The following is a 15,661-nucleotide window of genomic DNA, read 5'->3' on the forward strand; positions in this document are numbered from 1 at the left end:
GGGCTGCGGGCGGCGCTGGGGGCCGTGCGCGGTCGCGTCCGCCGGGTGAGGACGCGCCGGGGGCGGGGGCTTCCCAGTGCGGGTGCGCGGCGGCCTGGTCAGAGGGTTGGGCACTTTGGTCAGGGGTGTGGGCGCTGGACGCCGGAGAGACGAGCCTCTGGCGATGGGGAAAGGGAGGGCGTACGGCGGGGCCGTGGGAAGGACGGGCGAGGTGGGAATGGATGTGCCGACGTCACCCGCCCCTCCATCCAGGCGGGCCAGGGGTCGCTGTACTCCCTGCAGGCGACCCTGGACGAACCTCCCTGCAACGACCCCACGGTGTGCCAGCTCCCTGTGTCCAAGAAAACGCTGGTGAGTGACGGGGCTCTGTACTTCCCCGCCCCCACGAAGAGTCTGGGTCAGGTCAAGAGGAAGGGATGAGAGGCAGCAACTATCAAGCCTTGAGTCACTTCCCAGGCCCTGAGGACTAGAGACTAACTTGCTCTCAAAGTGGGTGGTGGTGACAGGGTGCTGGGTGTGCCTCACCCTCCACTGGGGGTGATTGCCTTGGACGTGGTCTTCCCCTGAGGACCTTCCAGCTCCATCTTTTCAAGGCCTGGTGCCCATCCCAGTCCCCAGACTGGCTTCCTCCTCTCCCTCCAGCTCTGCAGCTTTGAAGTCCTGGATGAGCTCGGAAAACACATACTGCTGAGGCGGGACTGTGGCCCAGTGGAGACCAAGGTTACAGGTGTGGGACAGCCCAAGGATACGGGCATAGTTCAGATAAGGCCTCACTCAGGGTTCAGCCTTGATTTCTTCTCTGTTCCCACCCCATTCAGCTGACGGAAACGAGACTTTAAGTTCAGTCCTTCCACTGCTGAACAAGGACCCCCTGCCCCAGGTGAGGAGCCCATTTCCGTCTGGGAAGTTGGCTGTTGCTTTGTTGACTCCCTTTCCCTCACCCTGGTGTGGGCTCCCTGGTCAACCTGAGAAAGACTCCAGGTGAAAACTCCTGTGGCTTTCCAGGATTTTTCTGTGAAGATGGCTTCGATCTTCAAGGAATTTGTTACCACCTATAATCGGACATATGGGTCAAAGGAGGGTGAGGACCCAGCATTGGCTGTACCTGCCCCAATCAGACCAGGACCTCCCCCTGTCCACCCCGGGCCCCGACTTGGTATCTTGGTGTTGGGGAGGGGAAGGACACAAGAGGCAGTGCCTCCTTTCAGGGACCCCTAAGTCCCCAAGTTCTTGCCGACTGGACAGCTCCCTCAGGCCCCTTCTCCCATCTCATTTTCCTGGTCAGAAAGCGTGGGCCTTCATCATTCTGGATAGAGTGGAATGGGGCAAAGGCCAGATTTCCTCTCCTGGTGTGCCCACTTCCCCGGCATGGTAGCCTTTTCCTGTGACCTCCTGTCTAAGGATGCCCTTTGGAGCCCATTTTGGTCCTGCCTTCACTCCTGGGATACCGTCACCCCAGTGTTGCCCCCAAAGTTGATCACATCTCCTACTCATCACTTGTGGGTCTGGGCCTCCCAGGGTTCTGTCCTTAAAAAGGGCTTCAGGCCTGATCCAGAGCCCACCTCCTCCCGAGGGAAACCTGTGCTAGTTAGTCCCAGTGCCCCTCCTTTTATGATCTGCCTGGGGTCTGAGACTTTTTCTCTTCTGCTCCTCGGTTCTCAGAAGCCCAGTGGCGCCTGTCCGTCTTTTCCAACAACATGGTCCGTGCGCAGAAGATCCAGGCACTGGACCGTGGCACAGCTCAGTATGGGATCACCAAGTTCAGCGACCTTACAGGTAGAAGTGGTGGCCAGAGCCCTCATGGAGCCTGAAGGAGTCAGGGCTACTCCCACGGCCCTTGATCAGGGCTGCCTTATACTCTTCCCCACCACCTCCTGCCCATCTTTGCCCACAGAGGAGGAGTTCCGCACCATCTATCTGAATCCTCTCCTAAAAGAGAACCGCGGCAAGAAGATGCGTCTAGCCAAATTCATTGGTGACCAAGCCCCACCTGAGTGGGACTGGAGGACCCAGGGGGCTGTCACCAATGTCAAGAACCAGGTTGGACCCCAAAGCAGCAGTGGTGGGACGTGAAGACTACCCTGGGGTTGGGAAGGGACCCAGCTCTGACCTTGCCCGTGTTTTGCAGGGCATGTGTGGCTCCTGCTGGGCCTTCTCCGTCACCGGCAATGTGGAGGGCCAGTGGTTCCTGAAACAGGGGGACCTGCTCTCCCTCTCTGAGCAGGGTGAGCGTCCCACTCTGCATCCCTGTCCCCAGCCCAGCCCATCCTGAGGGCTCCTCAGGACCAGCCTTCTGTCTCCTTAGAGCTCTTGGACTGTGACAAGGTGGACAAGGCCTGCCTGGGTGGCTTGCCCTCCAACGCCTACTCGGCCATCAAGAGTCTGGGTATGCACCCATGGGATTGGGGGGGGGGGGCGGGGGCAGTGGGAGCCGCTTCTCCCTCCGAAAGAAGTCACTTTGTGAGAGGGCGATACGTGAGCGTGGAAGTCGTGTGAACTGGGTTCAAGCCTTAATGCTGACTCTTAACGAAGATCTTGAGAAAGCTCTTTGAGAGCCTCAGTTGCCTCATCTGAGAAACGGGGATGATCTTGCTCACTTCATAGGATTGCTTAGAGTATCAAGTGAGGAAAGACATCAATGTCTGGTGCATATCAGGGAATCTTGGTGTATTTGCTGTAAAACCACTAAACCAAGCAGCAACACACCTCACCCCTCAGAAGAGGTACTGACTTAAACCGGCAGTTCAGTTCGGGGGTGGGCTGCAGTGGCACAAGGCTGAAGGGCTGAGGGACCGAGGTGGCTGTACAGAGACTGGGAACCTGGCAGGAGTCTGGGCCAAATTGGGAGCAGACTGTCTGGGCAGGACAAGCAGGCCACGGCGAAGAGTCCCAGGAATGCTGGGATGAATAAAGATCAGAAGTTGGGAATTGAGTTCTGTCTCCGCCACATTTCTCACTGGTCACTCTCCCTGTCCCCCTTAGTCTCTGTTTTGTCATCTCTAGAGCGAGGCTGTTCAGAGGGCATGGCCTTGGTCTGGGATGGGCGAGGACCTTGAGACCTCACGTGTAAGGGGCTGATTATAGCTCCTGGCCAGGAGAAGACAAGTGGATGGTAAATGGGGGTCCACCTTTTCTCCCCCCTCCCCACCCCCCCCCTACCCCCCAGGAGGGCTGGAGACAGAGGATGACTACAGCTACCGCGGCCACTTGCAGGCCTGCAGCTTCTCTGAAAAGAAGGCCAAGGTCTACATCAACGACTCAGTGGAGCTGGGCCAGGATGAGCAGAGTGAGTAAGGGACAGGGTGGGGCCGGGCCAGGTGGGGCTGGGGCCTGCGTGTCCCCGACGCTGTCCCTCCCGTCTCAGAGCTGGCGGCCTGGCTGGCCAAGAACGGCCCCATCTCCGTTGCCATCAATGCCTTTGGCATGCAGGTAAGGCCCCAGGCCTGCTGCCCTCGCCCGTCTCTTGCTGACTCCTTCCCCACTTCTCCTTGGACTTGGCCCCTACTCCTTATTCTCGCCCCCACCCCCAGTTCTACCGCCGCGGGATCTCCCATCCACTGCGGCCCCTCTGCAGCCCCTGGCTCATCGACCATGCCGTGCTGCTCGTGGGCTACGGCAACCGTGAGTTCCTCTGGCGCCCTCTGTGCCCCCCATCCCTGGCCACAAGCAGAGGTTGGACCCCAGCATCTCAGGGCCTTCGGAGGGAGAAGTTGAGGGAATGCCTGGGAGCCTGTCCTCACCCCTGCTTCGGGCCACAGGCCAGCCGGGAATCCTCCATGCCTTCTGTAGATGGCAAAGCTGAGGTAGTGGAAGGTTGAACTGAACTATTACAGATAAATAAGCCGCCAGGCAGACGGCCGGCGCCGTCCTCGAACCCCAGAGCCACACCGGGTCTCCAGGAGGGTGGTAGGTGGGCGTGTCTCGCTCTCTGCTCTTTTCCCAGCGCCTGTCCCAGCAGGCTACGGCCCATACTGGGAGAGTGCAGAGTGCGGGGGGCCCTGACTCCCTGCACTGCTCCTCAGGCTCTGGCATTCCCTTCTGGGCCATCAAGAACAGTTGGGGCACTGACTGGGGTGAGGAGGTGAGTCTCGTCCCCCTTGGCCCTGGCTCTCAGCTCCCATCCTGCCCTAATGTCCTCACCAGCTCGCCTGCCTCTCTGCAGGGTTACTACTACTTGTATCGTGGCTCCGGGGCCTGTGGCGTGAACGCCATGGCCAGCTCGGCTGTGGTGAACTGAGGAGCGTCGGCGCAGAACCTGGTGCTGACCAGAGGAGCCCCTTCCCCAGCCTGACCGTGTCCGGGCCCCTCCCCACGGGGCACAGCTGGCTGAGGGACAGGCTCCGGGTTACCTCAGGGTGAGAAGGCACTGAGCTAGGGCCTAGCCCCTACCCCCCTCCACCCCACTCCTACCCCCACCCTGAAGTTCCCCAGATGCGCCCTGTAGACCTGTGGTCGCTAGGAGGTTCCTGGGATGAAGGATGAGGCCCCGGCAGCTGACGCTGGGGCAAGAACCTTGGGCTTGGGTAAGGAGCGGGTGGGAAGAAAATAGTCTGATCTTAAACCCAGCTCTGTTTTCAGCTGGCTCTAGCTTCCTATCCTGGCTTTCCTCTGACGCTATACATTTTCTGGTCCCCCTGGAATTAGGGACAGTGTTTCCTTCCACATCTAGAGAAACTATTGTAACTACTTTTTTCTAACAGTAATAAAGAGGTGTCCTAGGCCCCAGCGTGGTGTGATTGTTCGGTACCTGTGGGCAAAGAGGGGTGGTAGGGACCCCCTGGAGGGTTAAGGTTGGGCAGCTGCTCCTGCCCAGGAGCCTGAGGGCCCAGCTTCTGCTTCTGGAACCAAAAGGAGACGGAGAGAGGCTCACGGATGGGTCTTTATTCAGAAGTACGTGGTCAGCTGTTCTCGGGGGCCCTCAAGAACGAAAGGTGGATGGAATCAGCCAGAGGGAGTCCCCTCTCTCTGACTCACGTAGAGAACGTTAGGGACGGACGTCAGAGGTCACTCTCCCCATAGAGGGCACTGGAGAAGGCCACGTAGTCCAGGGCTCCAGCTGGAGCCCCGGAGCCTTTGTAGGGTGCCATACGGCGGATGCAGTATTCGGCCTGCTCAGCCGGGAGCTCCCGCCGCAGCTCCTCGGGGGTGATGTAGTTCTGGGGGGAGAAAAGGGTATTGAGGACCCGCAGGTGCTGCGCCCTGTCCCAGCCCGCCAGCCCTCTCCACTAGCCAGCGCTCACCTTGTCCCCTGCCAGGATCTTGAAGGAGGCCACAACTTGCTCGGCTGTGTCGGTCTCGGCGGTCTCTCGTGTCATGAAGTCAATGAAGGCCTGGAAGGTCACCACTCCAGCTGCGTTGGGGTCCACCATGGTCATAATGCGAGCAAACTCCACTTCTCCCTGCCGGGTAGAGGCCAGGCACCGTGCCCATGGGTGCTGAAGCCACAGGGCTCCTGATGTCCCTTTCTGGGGACTGTCCAGCCTTGGCTTGATAACCCCAGTTACACAGTGCTCTCTTTCCTCCATAGCCTATGTCGCAGCTCTGCCTTGAGAGGAAGTCCTTGAGAGGAAGCTAAAATCTGCTTCCTGTCCCTGGCAACGCCCCCTGTTGCCCTTTGGTCCTGATCTTTTTTCTGGAGCTCTCTGTAGTGTTTCTCTGTGGGGGGAATGTTGCAAGCTAAGGTGCTTTTTTCTTTTTTAAATTTATTTTTAGTTTTGAGAGAGAGAATCTTAAGCAGGCTCCGTGCTCGGCACAGAGCCCGACATGGGGCTCAGTCCCAGGACCCTGGGATCATGACAGCCAAAATCAGGAGTTAAACACTCAAACAGGAGGCACCTGGGTGCACCACGAGCTCAGGCTTTTGAGTCACATTGGCCCAGGTTCAAATGCTAGCTGTGTCCTTGAGCAAGTTAATTTCCCTCTCGGAGCCTTTGATGGTCCTGTGTGAAATGGGGTGACTCCACTCGGCCCCAGTGGGTGTGAGGAGGAGGAAAAGAAGTGCACGAGGACGTGGGAGGGGTACAGCAGGTGATCAGTGGGCAGGAGGGAGGCGCCGCCGGGGCCCCTGCGAAGAGGCCTGGGGACACTCACCAGGTCATAGCCCATGGAGATGAGGCAGGCTCGGAAGTCGTCAGGCTCCATCATCCCGTTCCGCTTCTGGAGTGCGTGAGCGGATGTCAGACTTGGTCTTCCAACCCCGCCAGCCCCCATGTCCGCCACCCCACAGAGCGGGGCCCCTGCTGACCCTGTCAAAGTGGTTGAAGGATGCCCGGAACTCGTTGAGCTGCTCCTGGCTCAGGCCCTTGGCATCTCGGGTCAGGACCTGGTTCTCCACCTCATTGATGGTGCGGGCGATGGAGGTGAGCAGCTGCTCCCAGCCGACACGGATGTGCTGCGGGGTCGGCGACAGGCCAGGTCAGCGGGTGGCCAGTGCCTGACCACGAGGGCTAGCTTCACTTCCAATCTTCTGTGTGCCCCTGGGCACATCTTCTATCATATTAGGCCTTTGTCCCATCTGGAGGTTCCACTGAGTGGCCTCCAGCAGCCCTCCTGCCTTGCAGTTTGATCACTTACGATGTGTTAAGTGTTGATCAACCAGCCATGGCCAGACCTGGCCTGGCTTTAGACACCTGTGTGACTCTGGACAGGTCACTTTCCCTCACCAGATGTCAGTATCCCCATGGATACATTGGGGGACCTGGACAAGCTGAGCTGGGGACCCTCCCGGGACCGACCGCTATGTCTGGCCATGGCCACCCCAGGCTTCCCCAGCCAGTGCCACCTCCCCTCCCTTCAAAGCGACTGGACCCACCTCCATGCTGTAGACCGTGTGCTTGTTGTCGAACACCAGGCTCTCCTGCAGAAGCTGGTGGTCCCCCTCCAGCCGATCAATGTTGCTCTTGTAGTTAATGATGTTCTGCTCCTGTTGCCTCAGCCCGGCCATCTGTTCCTCCAGAGAGCCTGCCATCCCTGCTGCCAGGCGCCCCACCTCCTGTAGGGGGACCCAGCACGTGAGCTCCCTGTGGCCTGGCCGCCCCCCCCCAACCCCCCCAGGTCGACCACACCATCCAAGCCTCACCTCCACCTTCGCCTGGATCCAGGGCCCCACAGCATTGGCCTGAGCTGCGAACTGTCTCCGGAGCCGCTCGTTCACCTGCTGCCGCCCCAGCTCCTCCTGTAGCGTCTGGTCACGGCTGGGCACCAGCTTTCGGACCTAGGAATGGGGGTGCTCGTGTGTGGGTCAGCTCTGGGAGCAAGAAGATGGCCTTGAGGGGAGGCGGGCTCCAACCCCTGAAATAGCCCCTGCCGCCCTGAGCCAAGATGTCTGGGCTATATGGACAAGCTCACTGGGCCTCCTGTTTCCTCGTCTGTGAAATGGTGCCGGTGATAGGACTATAGCTAACGTAGGTTGTTTTATAAAGACGCCCACACCCCAGGCCTAATACAAGAAAATGCTGCTGTTACAGCCATTTTACAGATGAGGCCATGACAGGAAGCTACATGAAGTCTGAGAGACCCCAGATCCCAAGGTGGACTTGGTTCTCCATTATCTTGGCACATCTGAGGCTCAGGGCAGTTAGAATTCGCAGGGGTGGGTGGGAGCAGGGAGAGGTCACAGGCAGCACTGACCATATCCCACTTCGTATTGATGTCCTGCGGTGTGAGGTTGATGTAGGGGTTGGTGGAGCTGGGCCGGAGCCCGTACGTTTGGCAGATCTTCTGGATCTCACCCTGGATGCCCAGGATGGCTCCTCTTTCTCGGTCAGCCTCGGGCAACGTAGCCTTGAACTGGTCATGTGCGGTCAGCAGGCTCTGGGAACAACAGGAAGGAAGCATCAGCCGGCACCCTCCACTCCCCACAGGCGCCAGGGCCGCAGCGCGCTCCAGGCCACCCAGCAGGCCCACAGCAGGGCTGGCTCACCCCAGGCCTCCAGTCTCCCAGCCTCACACTCGGGAACTGGGTTTCCTTCCCGCCCCCATGGCCCAGGAACACAAAGGAGCGGCTGATAGGGTTCTAGGCCAGCTTCCCTGTCACCCCATCTGGCAGCCCCACCCAGAACTCCCGCATCCACCTGGGTCTCCTCCACCGAGTGGACCAGCCACACATCCTGCAGGTCCTCCACGGCGCCATCCAGCCAGTTGTTGAAGGGTGCTGCCCGCCGGGCGAACTCCAGCTGCAGCTGGTCAATGGTCTCCAGGAGCTTCTCCATCCGCTAGGAGCCATGGGGACAGCGAGTCAGCAGCCTGCCCAACAGGCCCCTCACCACCCTCTGGTCTCCGGCCCCCAGCGACCTGGCCCCCAAACCCACCTCCAGCGCGTCCCTCCTCTTCTGGGTCAGTGTGCCCAGGTTGTCCCACTGGTCACAGATGGCCTGGCAACGGCTGTTCACCAAGGCCGCATCGTGGTAGTCCAGCTCACTGGGGGTGGGAAAAAGGGATGGTCATGGGGTCAGACCACAGTCCAGATTTCCACCTGACTCTCTTCCTGGGACTGGAACCAGTGCCCCGGATGAAGGCCGGGGTGTCAGGCAGGTGTCCCGGAAGCAGGGCTGTCCTGGGGGTGGAGGTGGGGGGTTCCAGTGGGATCCTTGGGTAGGGGCTGCCTGTAGATCCTCAGCTCCAGTCCCTTGGGGAGCTCGCTGGGGTCGGGGGCCTAGTGTTTCAGGGGTGGGATTACTAGAGAAGGGGCGGGTGTACAGGAAGTCGGGGGCGTGGTCAAAGCTGAAGGGGAGGTTTGGGGACAGCCGGCCAGGGCGGCCAGGGTAGGGGTGGGTCATGGGGGTGGGGCAGGCCGAGGACGAGTAGGGAGGTGTGGGTCAGAGGCGGGACAAGGTTATGGGGGAGGGGAGGAGCAAGTGGTGACGGGGAAAGATGTGGGCACCAAGGCAGCGCTGTTGACTTGAGGAGGGCAGTGGGGAGCTTGGCGGGGAGGGTAGCGGCGTTGTCACCATCACCGGGACGGAGGGAGCCCAGGGGCGGGCCACGCCTACTTGAGCTCCTGGGCCAGAGCAGCGATGTGCTCCACGCGGTCCTGGTGCGCCGCCAGGTCGCTCTCGAAGGCCTCGTGGCGCCGCAGCAACGCCCGCACCTCCTGCAGCGAGGCCGACTCGTAGTCGCGCTGGCTCAGCATGTCCTCCTTCCCTAGCGGGAGAGAGGCCCGGCTCGGTCACCCGGCGGCGGCAGCCAGGGCGGGAGGAGGGGTCCGCGCGTGTGCCCTTGGAGCTTCCTCATCTGTGAAATGCAGGTGATCACACCTGCCCGGCCTATCCTAGGGGTTTGTCCTGCGGCGCTGGGGTGATAAAGTGACGGGAAGCTCCTGGTCCAGGGCATGACCTGTAAATCACGTCCGTGTCCCGGATCCTGCACGTTTCAGGGTGGCCTTGGGACAGTTTGGGTACTACTGCATATCCAACCACCTGTCAACGACTCTGAGCCTAACGAGCCCCTGACCTTTGCTTACCAGTTTCCCCAGTGCCTGGCACAGTGCCTGGCCCTTGGTAGACCTTCTAGGAATATTTGTTGGATGAATGAATGATGAACGAAAAAGTGCTTTGAGAATGAATTACCGTAATTACACAGCAAAGCCATAATAATAATTATTGCAGCAGCGACAATTTGTTGAGTACCTATGCATTTTGCAGAGCTGGTGACAGGTTTAAAGATTCAGAAACCCCTTAAGAGTCACATGAATGGCCATATATTTAAGGAATTCTATCTCAAAGCATTGTTATTCTTTGTACCCATAATTCATTAGTAATGTTTGTTCATTATTTTTATTCATTTTTTTATTCATTAATTTTAGACAGGACTCATTTATTTGTAGGATTAAAATCCCTGGTAGAATACTTTTCATACAGAGTGATATATTTGACTCGTGCAGCATTTTGCCATCAACATGCTTTGAGTATTACATAAGCGCTGTTGGCATTGAGGACTCACCTGCTGCACGTACAAAAAAAACGCTAAATGAGGGTGAATCAGGGCAGACCTACAGAAGGCCAGAGCCGAGAGACAGTTAAGGGCTGAAGTTCACAGACGGAGAAGTTGTGGCCCAAAGAGGAGCAGTGACTTGGTCGCACAGCAAGTCAGGGTAGGACTAGAAAACGGGGCCCCCGGGCTTCCTGGCCAAACATGTGCTCATTACCTGTGCATTTTGCCAGGACCCTCCTCCCCCACATACCAGCCTCCACCCCAGGACAGACTCAAGCCCCATGAGGTGTACCTACCCCGGGTCCAGGTTTCGTGCAAGGAGGCCTTTTGCTGGAACTTCTCAGCCAGGTGCTGGAGCCGCTGAAGGCGACGGATCTCGGAGAGCAGCCAGTCCTCATAGCCCTTCTCCACCTGCTCCAGCCCACGCCATGCGTTGGCGATGTCCTGTGGGGCAGGCAGAGGTGCCTTCCATCGTGGTTTGCCCACTTTACAGATGGGGACACAGAGCCCAGGTCTCCCAGAGGAGTGGGCGGAGCAGGGGTCCCCCAGAGCCGGGCTCACCGAGACGAGCTTGCCCTCCGAGGGCATGAAGGCAGGCCGGTGGCTCAGCCGCAGCTTGGTCTGCAGTGTATTGAAGTTGATTTCCAGCTGGCACTTCTCCTGCACTCGGGGCGGCTTGTGCAGGCGCCGGTAGTCCCGAAAGTCCTCCAGCTTGCGCTGCATGGCACTCATGCTGGGCTCGCCCACGCGGTTCTCCAGCCATGGTATGGTGCGGCGGATCCATTCCAGCAGCTGCCGGGGCCAGGCAGGTGCAGCTGCAGAGAACGCTGAGCCGGCCTGCTCACCCCTTCCACCTGTCTCCACCCACACCCGGCTGTGGCCAGAAGGTGGGGCCTCCAGCAGAATGGGGGTCCCCACTAAGCAGGGAAGGAGTAGGATGGTAAATGTCAGAGTCCAGGGACCCGCATAGGCTAGCACAGGGCAAAGGGCCATAAAATTGCCTAAATAGGAGTGAATGAATAAATGAGTGCGTAAAGCAATGAATGATGGAATCAGCAAATGACCAGGACCTTGGACAGGCAGCAGAGGGCAGGAGAGGAGTGAAGACAGCAGGAAGAGGCTGGAGGAGGCCAAGGCCACTCTGAGGTGAGGCAGGCTCTGCAGGCCCATCCTGGGCGAGCCGGGGGTGGCGGAGCACAGGTAGCGGAAGGGGCGCTGGCCTCAGTCTCACCTCACTGGCAAGTTTCTCATACTCCTCCATCAGCTTCTCATTCTCCTGGTTCACAGCCAGCACCTTACAGATCCTGTTGGCAGCTGTCTCTGCCTGTCGTGGGAGTCCGAAAAGGTGGGCACTACAGCAAGCTGCTACAGACCCCCTGACACAGCTTTCCTCTGTAAAGCCCTTAAAATTTGGATCCGTGCAAATAGGGGAGCACATCTTTTGGGATGAGAAGGGAGCTCCCAGACCAGATGTCTCTGCTTCTGAGTTCCCCAGAGACAGTATATGCATCTGGGACAGTGGCACCCCCACCCACAGGGGGCCCAGCACCTCCAAATGTTGGGATGTTGCCAGGGTTGGGCCCCTTGGACCATAACCCCAGCCCAGGCAGCAGTAGCGGGAGCCCCCCCCCCTACCTGCTCAGCCCCGGCGAAGGCATGGTAGAAGCAGGAAACATAGGTCATGATGGCCTTCTCATCAGGCTTTGGGGTGTTCACGATGTCTAGGGGACAGCAGTGAGGTATAGGTATTTACTGGCCAAAGCCAGGCTTGAGGAATGGGCTCCTGCCCCTAACCAGGCAGAGACAGGGATCGAGACAGCAAGAGCAGAGACATCTAGTCATAGTCACCAACTGCCAGCTACCCCAAACCTAGCATCTGCCTCTTCCCTGGAGTCCTCCCTGATCACCCCAGGGGCCAGTTACTTGCCCCTCTGTGGGGTGAGAAAAGCATAAGGGAGCGGGTGAGTGAGCGGACACGCAGCCCTCGGGAAGCACCAGCCCACACTGCCCGATGCCTCTAAGCATCCCATCACTCTGTGGGTCCACCTGTCTTCTGTCTTTTCCCCAAGTTCTCAGCCATTGGTGCCCACACACCCAGGGCACGAGGCACAGTAGGTGCTCAGGAAATGGTTGCTGCTTCAGCTGGCTGAAGCCTTGCTTGGGCACAGGGACAGGAGGCAAGGCCTGTCCTATGGGTGCTCCGTGCTCCCAGGTACCCAGGTAACTGAGATCTGAGGCAGAGGATGGCTCCATAAGGGGAGAAGCTGGAGAGGGGCAGGTAGGTGGGCATGATAGAGGGCCCCTGGAGAAGTAGCCTAGGGCAGGAAGGATTCTGACCAGGTGGTGGAGGGAGGCGGGGAGAATTCCAGGAGGAGGGAAGAGCAGGGGCAAAGGTGGGAGGGTGGGACCATGCGATGGGTCAGTAAGTGGAGTCCTCCCCCAGGCTAGGCCTCCTCTCACCTTCGGCATCCAGCATCCTGGGGATGTCCAAGTATTTCTCTGCCACCTCGAAGGCTGTGTTTAGGTTGCCAATGGGGTCATCCTGGATGGGCAAGAGCAGGGAGAGATGACATGGCAGCTGAGGGCAGAGGCGGGAGTCGGGGCTGGGGGCGACGGAGGCCTACCTTGCGCAGTTTGGCGTAGTCGATGAGGTCGGGGCGGTGTCGGTGGATGAGAGCACAGAGAGCCAGGCCATCCTTCCAGCTGCACGGACAGAAGGGGCGTCAGGCCTGGATTCAAGCTGAGGCTCTGGGCTTCCCTCACTCCCAGGAGCTCCCCCATCGGGACAGACTCATCAGTGAAATGGAGTAGTCTAAACTCCTTGGCTGAGGGGCGCCTGCGTGGCTCAGTCGGCTAAGTGTCTGACTTTGGCTCAAGTCATGATCTCATGGTTTATCGGTTCAGGCCCCGGGTCGGGCTCTGTGCTGACAGCTCAGAACCTGGAGTCTGTCTTCAGATTCTGTGTCTCCCTCTCTCTCTGATCCTCCCCTGCTCATGCTCTCTCTCTCTCAAAAATAAATACAAAAACTTAAAAAACCCAAAAAAACCTCCTTGGCCTGGCATTTGAAGCTTTTTGTTACCAGATTTGGACCATCTCCTCCAAGCTTGTCATGCTTCCTCCACATCCTCTGCACTTGGGCCACACCAAAATCTAGATGGTTTTTCTCACAAGGTTCCCTCTGGCTGGAATGCCGTTCCAGGGATGCCCCCGATGTGCCCTCCCTCACCCTCCTGGATTCCATTCAACATCGACTGAGTCTTCCTATTTTCAGACACTGTTCCAGGAACTTGGCTGTGACCTCCCCTCTTCTGGGGCTTGTGATAGGGGCCAGCTCTGTGCCCCAGAGCCCGGCACAGGCCCGGGTACATGTGTTGACCGGCTGACAGACCTGGTGTGGAAGTTCTGCACGTTGACGTTGCGGTACGGCGCTGTCTTCCGCTGGCACCACAGGAGCAAGCCTTCCTTGGCTGAGGTTTCTGGGTTGGGGTGGGGAAGACCGTTAGCTGGGGCGAGGGGTCTGGGCCAGCCCTCCCACCCTGTCGCTTCCCCACCACTTACCCTCCACAGAGATGTCCTGGATGGCGAAGCGAAGGATGATGGTCCAGATCATGCCCAGGGTCATCTTCAGGTTCCCGTCAACAATCTCTGCCGGGTGGGGAGTGGGGACGGATCCCAGCTGACATTCAAGGCCTGTACTACCTCAGCTGCCTTTCCTCCTGCTCCACTCTCCAGCCCTTGTCCCCCATCCCAGAGCCGGTACCTAGTGAGTGTTCAATCACGGAACACAGACGAGCGCCAGGTCCTGTGCCAGCACTTCGGGCACATTTGCCCCTTAACAGTCCCTCCCAAGAGGCATGGAGGGTTAACCCCATGGTTGGAAAGACTGAGGCTCACAGAAGTGACTTGACACCAGGGCCGCCCTCCAGTCCCCTCCCAGGTCTCCTGCGACCTCCTCACCTTCAGCACCGATGGACACCAGCTTAACCCCCTTGCTGGCAATGAAGTCGAGGGCCTTGTTGACATTGGCGATTTTGTGGAAGCGCATCTTGCCCTTGTCTGGTCTGGGTAGCCTCTCGCCTGGGTGTGAGAGGAGAGGTCAAGGGTCAAAGGTCACAAGAAGAGGCTGAAGACCTTGTCCTCAAACTTCCCCCTCCTCCACCCATCCCCTCCATCCCTCTGCTGCCACGCTCCCCCAGCTCTCCCGATTCTCCTTGGTCCCAGGGTCCCTGTGCATTGGTTTGTGCCCCTCACCTGAAATGACCTCCAAGAGCAACATGAGTTTGAGGCCATTGCGGAAATCCTCCTCGATGTTTTCAATCTGGGTGCCGGCCTTGCGCAGGTGTGAGTTGCACCAGGCGGTGAAGGTCTGGGGGGCAGAGGACAGCACTTAGACCCTAGCGCCGGGTCTGGGGGACAGCAGGGTAGATCTCAGAGTCCGGGCCCCAGATTCAAGTCCTGGCCCAGCCACCGACTTGCTGGGCAAGTCCTTTCCTCTCTCTGAGCTTTGGTTCTCCTGGAAGAGGAGAAATGGGCGCTAGGGCCCCCACAGGGCCCAGTTTGGACTTGGGGCGCACACACCAGTGTTGGTCAGTCTCAAGCACTTGAGGGGGATTTAGAAAAATTGTAAAGCGTACACTCCAAAGTGTGGGGCCCACTGACACACAAGGGGCAAAGCAGGGGGATATTGGCCTTCTAACACCCAAAAAATTCTGGACTGAAGCACGTCTGTCTCTAGGGGTTTTGCCTGAGGAACTGTGCATCTATGTGACTATTATCTCAGCCTCACTGACCTCCGGGGCAGTTGTGAATTGGCCTCCAAGTAGAACGTGAGGGCGCAAGAGCTTTGCAGGTCGTGGAGGATCAGCCGGGCACAAGGCCCAGCCGGACACAGCTCCTGGAGTTGACCGTCCAGCCCCTCTCCCTAGAGTCAGCCTCAGCCTTGGCCTCCATCTGGGATGGGAGGGCTGCTGTGCAGCTGGGTGTATTTTGGGGACAGCGGTGCCCTGCAGCCTGGTGCACAAGTTTCCACCAACCTATCAGGTCTTCAGGCCCTGGATTCTGCCATTAGCCACATAGCCGTTGGTCAAATCTATCCTTGGGCTCCAATCCCAGCTGAGGTACTCACTCCCTGTGGCCCAGGGTGCACCCCTTGCCCTTTCTTGGACTCAATCTCCCCATTTGTACAATTAACTGGCCAGACTTCACGACGTCCCAGGTCCTTCTTCCTCCAATCTGGCAGGATTCTAGAATTCAGAGCATTCCGCCCCCCCCAAAGCAATGAATTCTGAGAGGTGGCCCTGGAAGGCATTTGGAATTATTTCCCTCAGATGGCTTCCCTTCCTCAGACCACGTGAAAGATGATGCTTTAAATACTTCAAGGACTGTCATTGCTAAGGAAAGAAAGTGAGCTTCCCATCACTGGAGGTGTACAAGGGAGCCTGAGCACCGCTTGTTGGAGCCCTAAGGTCAGGAGAAGGAAGTCGCATTCTCTGTAGTTCCCTCCAATCTGGAGCCAGAGATGCTCTGGGTCCAGATAAGGCAGGGAGGAGAGGCAGGCCTGGGTGCGGTCCCATGGGAGGAAGGGGCATTCTTTCCCTTTGACAAATAGACTCTTGATGAGATGTGGTCCCTGCCCCAAAGGGGCTCACAGTCGATTAAAGAGTCATGTTGGTCTGAGAAGTGCTGGGAGAGACTAGTGTCACGGAGAGGAGGGAAGGAGCGCTTCACATC

General features: G+C 58.6%; 2 protein-coding genes across 3 annotated transcripts in view; one reads left to right on the forward strand and one right to left on the reverse strand.

The window, feature by feature from the left end:
* CTSF (cathepsin F) lies at window positions 1–4,725 on the forward strand (the record flags this gene model as incomplete). Its single annotated transcript, XM_029957379.1, has 14 exons — window positions 1–45; window positions 253–351; window positions 643–727; window positions 819–880; window positions 1,006–1,081; window positions 1,663–1,776; window positions 1,895–2,040; window positions 2,129–2,225; window positions 2,306–2,386; window positions 3,167–3,286; window positions 3,365–3,429; window positions 3,531–3,621; window positions 4,023–4,081; window positions 4,163–4,725. Coding segments are annotated over 14 exons (1,215 nt in total), but the record flags the coding sequence as incomplete, so codon positions are not given.
* Window positions 4,726–4,861: 136 nt separating this feature from the next.
* ACTN3 (actinin alpha 3) overlaps window positions 4,862–15,661 on the reverse strand; it is a 13,134-nt gene continuing 2,334 nt past the window's right edge. Inside the window, exons 2-21 of one of the 2 annotated variants that reach the window (XM_029956909.1) lie at window positions 14,183–14,297; window positions 13,889–14,008; window positions 13,490–13,576; window positions 13,320–13,407; window positions 12,555–12,633; window positions 12,391–12,472; window positions 11,566–11,651; window positions 11,162–11,254; window positions 10,492–10,722; window positions 10,227–10,374; window positions 8,991–9,141; window positions 8,310–8,418; window positions 8,073–8,213; window positions 7,630–7,812; window positions 7,079–7,213; window positions 6,812–6,991; window positions 6,245–6,391; window positions 6,091–6,156; window positions 5,241–5,399; window positions 4,862–5,156 (exon numbers count right to left, since the gene is read on the reverse strand). In XM_029956909.1, coding sequence (XP_029812769.1) covers window positions 4,998–5,156; window positions 5,241–5,399; window positions 6,091–6,156; window positions 6,245–6,391; window positions 6,812–6,991; window positions 7,079–7,213; window positions 7,630–7,812; window positions 8,073–8,213; window positions 8,310–8,418; window positions 8,991–9,141; window positions 10,227–10,374; window positions 10,492–10,722; window positions 11,162–11,254; window positions 11,566–11,651; window positions 12,391–12,472; window positions 12,555–12,633; window positions 13,320–13,407; window positions 13,490–13,576; window positions 13,889–14,008; window positions 14,183–14,297 — 2,559 coding nt within the window. In that variant the 3' untranslated portion in view covers window positions 4,862–4,997. Of the gene's footprint in view, window positions 5,157–5,240; window positions 5,436–6,090; window positions 6,157–6,244; window positions 6,392–6,811; window positions 6,992–7,078; window positions 7,214–7,629; window positions 7,813–8,072; window positions 8,214–8,309; window positions 8,419–8,990; window positions 9,142–10,226; window positions 10,375–10,491; window positions 10,723–11,161; window positions 11,255–11,565; window positions 11,652–12,390; window positions 12,473–12,554; window positions 12,634–13,319; window positions 13,408–13,489; window positions 13,577–13,888; window positions 14,009–14,182; window positions 14,298–15,661 lie in introns of both variants that reach the window. The other variant, XM_029956910.1, reaches the window with a different exon arrangement.

The sequence above is a fragment of the Suricata suricatta genome, chromosome 11 (assembly GCF_006229205.1).
Source record: "Suricata suricatta isolate VVHF042 chromosome 11, meerkat_22Aug2017_6uvM2_HiC, whole genome shotgun sequence".
Classification (NCBI taxonomy): Eukaryota; Metazoa; Chordata; class Mammalia; order Carnivora; family Herpestidae; genus Suricata; species Suricata suricatta.